The 3,661-nt window shown below is 58.0% G+C and overlaps 2 protein-coding genes across 2 annotated transcripts in view; one reads left to right on the forward strand and one right to left on the reverse strand.

Annotated features, from left to right (window-relative positions):
* VOLCADRAFT_117640 (uncharacterized protein) overlaps window positions 1–2,114 on the reverse strand; it is a gene marked incomplete at both ends in the record, with an annotated part of 5,917 nt that extends 3,803 nt beyond the window's left edge. The window contains 5 exons of the mRNA XM_002950654.1: window positions 34–422; window positions 766–792; window positions 1,426–1,515; window positions 1,830–1,908; window positions 2,038–2,114. Coding sequence (XP_002950700.1) covers window positions 34–422; window positions 766–792; window positions 1,426–1,515; window positions 1,830–1,908; window positions 2,038–2,114 — 662 coding nt within the window. The remainder of the gene's footprint in view (window positions 1–33; window positions 423–765; window positions 793–1,425; window positions 1,516–1,829; window positions 1,909–2,037) is intronic.
* A 341-nt stretch (window positions 2,115–2,455) lies between these two features.
* VOLCADRAFT_104828 (uncharacterized protein) lies at window positions 2,456–3,550 on the forward strand (the record flags this gene model as incomplete). The annotated part of the gene is made up of 5 exons (XM_002950550.1): window positions 2,456–2,511; window positions 2,572–2,635; window positions 2,828–2,873; window positions 3,018–3,104; window positions 3,414–3,550. The coding sequence occupies exons 2-5, from the start codon at window positions 2,597–2,599 to the stop codon at window positions 3,548–3,550; spliced, it is 309 nt and encodes a 102-aa protein (XP_002950596.1). The 5' UTR covers window positions 2,456–2,511; window positions 2,572–2,596.
* Window positions 3,551–3,661: the final 111 nt, after the last annotated feature.

The following is a 3,661-nucleotide window of genomic DNA, read 5'->3' on the forward strand; positions in this document are numbered from 1 at the left end:
TGCTGCTGTTCTGTGGGCTGCTGCTCAAGCCACCGCCCCTGCTCTTGCTGCTGCCTCGGCTGCTGATCGTGATGGTAACCCTCGTCCTCCATCTTCTGCTGGCGCCCGGGTTGCCGTTGCCGCGGCGGCGATGCCGGCGGCGACGCCGAGCCCTCTCTCCGGGGCAAGGTCCGGGGCAGCTTCCCCAGCCCGTCCGTGTCCGGGTCCAGATGCCCACACACGCCCTGCTGCTGCTGCTGCTGCTGCTCCGGGTGCTCCCGAGATGACCGCTGCTGCTGCTGCTGCGGCGGCGGTGACGCTCCGGGCCCGGTAGGCGACGTTATCAGATGGCCCGCAGCTGCTGCTACAGCTGCTACTGCAGCCCCCTGGGCTCGTGTTCCTCGGGAAGCCCTTGGAGTTCCGGGTAGACAGGACCTGCACACCTGTGGGCGGTTGTAGTTGCGGTTGCGGTCATAGCAAAAAGTCAAGGTTGGGCTCTGGGATTCGAACTGGGGTTCGCGTGGGGAGCCCTCATGGGATCATTCGTGGGACCAGGACTGAGTCGTAAGAGGCAAGTCAAGGCACGGCGAATCGGATATGGGCTTCTTCTCCACTAGTTGAGATTATATTGCCATGCACCACATGCATTCCTTCCCTCTCTCTCCCTCCCTCCCTTATGCCGGCCTGTGTGTGTACGGACCACCGCAGAAATCACCTCCCTCATGCACCGGCTCGGCCGGGTCGGGCCGGGAGGTACGGGGAAAGGTAGGAGGAAAAGATACCCACCACGCAGCCGCAGCTGAGAATGCAGGGCTGGTAAGCGAGGCGGCCACAGGAGGGGTTGCTGCACCTGTACGGCTGCGCAACACGTACGACGGCAGCCGCATCGGCATGCGACACATCAGCGGTAGGGTCGGCGCTGGTGACAGAAGCTGTTGTTGTTGCTGCTGCCGCTGCTGAGTCGCTATCCTCTGACGTCTTGCTGTCTGCGGCCTTTGCCCGAGCTGATGATACCAGCTCTGAAGATGCTGTTGGTGATGCTGTTGATGATGATGATGATGTTGATGTTGTATTCCCTTCCACATGTCCTGATGATACTGATGCTGGTGCTACGAAGAAGGGTCCTTTTCCCGGGCTGGGGCTGGAGCTGGGGCTGGGGAGCGGTATGTATGGTGACTCCACATGCTGCTTGGCCTCCAGCTCTGTGTGTGTGTATGTATGGGTGTGGGTGCATGGGTTTACGGTTGTGTTGTATGGGTGTGTGGCGGTATGATCGCGCAGAAAAACGAAGGCGGTCAGGTGAAGAAAAAGGTGTGCGCTCCACTACGAGGACCCTCGGGCGGAGGTACACTCCCAACGCCCAACGAAGGGGAAGATAGGGAAGCGCCAAGCGCCACCGCTTACCCTCTTGCCCGCACCCCCTTCCCCTCACCCTCTTCCCCTCACCCTCTTAACCTTACCGCGGTTCTCTCGTTCACGCTCGGAGTACTGTTCTGGAAAGGAGGATGCGAGGAAGTAATGGAGCGGAACGCAGACCTACGTGGGGGCGAGGGGGTGGTCCGCTTCAGGGCCATTCCTTTGCTCGGGTAAGGGAAGCTATCATAGGGGGTCCCGCAAGGCGCATGTTCTTAGGGCATCCCGCAACCCCTAACTGGCAGAACATGGGAACGTATCAGAGCAGGTTCGGGAATGACCAACGGCGAGCGATGGACGGAAGCATGTAATGAAGGGAACCACGCAAAGCGCGTTCTGCGAGCACGGGGCCTTCCAGCTGGTTGACAGGCGGAGGAGAGCGGAAAAGACGCGAGCAGCACTGCGGTGGGAGAAACAGGCGTCATGGGGCTCCTTACCCGGGGAAAGTGCGTGTAAGCGGCCCGGCATAGCGGGCACTGCGATGGACGGAATGGGTTCATGGAGTTGTGCATGCACCTGTGCGTGACGAATGGAAGGTAGAATGGAAGGGGGTAAGAAGGTAGGCTTAGGTAGAGAGGTCGCAGGCGGGAGAGGCGCGAAGACGAAACAGAGCGGCAGTTATGAAACTTTGGCTAACGATCTCACCAGAAGCAGAACGTATGGCCACAGTTGTTGATACAAGGTTTGTACAGAAGATCCATGCATATGGGGCAGTTCCAGTTCTCCAGGGCGAATGCGGATGCACATGGCTGTCCTTCCTCACTCCCTTCGGTTTCCTCGTTGGTGGATACTCTTCGCCGGCCCTCATGCGCGGCTTCCATGCTAACGGTTTCAATAATCAGCGAAATCTAACAGGTACGGGCTGTCACAGAAGAGGAAGGAGTATCAACTGAAGGAGCAGGCTTAAGTTGCAGTAACGAACAACCTTCACGGCCAGTCGTTGGAGCTAGAGGCCACGGAATTCAAGTATAACAGGGCGTTGGTATCGGAGCGTTGGTGCATTCCCTTGGCGTTTCTCTCGTAGGGCTATGTTCTTATTTCTTGTAGCTCTTGTGAGTATAATAAAAATATTGTGTGCTGGCCATACCGTGTGACGTCTCGTAAGGCTTTGAGGTACGGCGTGTAAGCGCAGGTAGGCCAAGGCCAACATAGCTTACGGCTGTACATCGCAGCCACAAAGGCTCGGTGCTGCGTTATACGTCAAATGGCCCTCATCTGCAGCAAATCTACGATCTCCGCTTCGGTGCGTTGCGTTACTTTACTGGGTTTCGACAGAATTAAGACGCTTCGTTTCGACCCGCTTTCCATTCCAAATGGTTTCTTAAGCCGCTGGCTCATGGTTTGCTAGTCACAATTCAGCGCATCCCTTGGATAGTGATCAATAAGCTTTTGTGGAGGACATATCGTCACAGGCTTCTTGGGTGATTTTGCGCAGGTGGCAAGCGGTAGATCTTTCCAGACAATTGTGCCTTTGTCGGCAGGTAGGCTGCCAGTCGCACCACGCATTTCCGTCTCGGAGCCGACAATAGTGGAGTCTATACGTTTGAGCAAGATAAGTCCACAGCGACTTGTGTCGATTATCCCAACCCAGGTCCGCAATACCCCTCCCCTTCGCTGCCGCGTAGGCGCACGGTCTCTCCTGTTCGGGCTGGCCAGCTGGACGCGTCCACCAGCCCGGACAAAGCACCAGGTCGCCCGCGCCACGGGTCCATGTGAGCGACGCGGGCAGCCTTGGCCAATTTTTTGTATCTCGGCTTGGCGGAGGTTGCAAAACCCTGGACAACGTGGCAAACGAAGCTGCGTGTCCAGAACTCTTGGAGCTATGTGCATCCCCGAGCAGAGTGTAGCTAGCAAACATCCCTCCTAGGAACCCCCCTGACATAACCCCCTGAGTATTCACCTCGATTCGATCATTCTACATCTTCAGCAGCTTTCAGGGCCTCTCTCTCTGTCCCCCGCCGCCCTCTCCCCCCCTTTCGGTTCATGTACTCCCTCCCTCAATTGCTGACCCCCCTCGCCAGCCCCCGCGGTCCCCCCACAATACGTTGTGGGAGGCGATGGCGACCCCGAGATGGCGACCTTTCAGAACCACCAGCAGTCCGCCCCGCGGCCCTCAGCTGCGGCGGAGGCGCGGACGGTGCTGGATCAGGGAAAGTGAGGAGGAGGGAAATCAAAACTAGGAGTAGGGAGCAGCAGGCAGTGGAGCCGCTACAATGGACCTGGCATGCAAGGGGGCGTTTTAAGCCCCAAGCCAAACCTGATGATTTCA

The sequence above is a fragment of the Volvox carteri genome (assembly GCF_000143455.1).
Source record: "Volvox carteri f. nagariensis unplaced genomic scaffold VOLCAscaffold_19, whole genome shotgun sequence".
NCBI classification, from domain to species: domain Eukaryota; kingdom Viridiplantae; phylum Chlorophyta; class Chlorophyceae; order Chlamydomonadales; family Volvocaceae; genus Volvox; species Volvox carteri.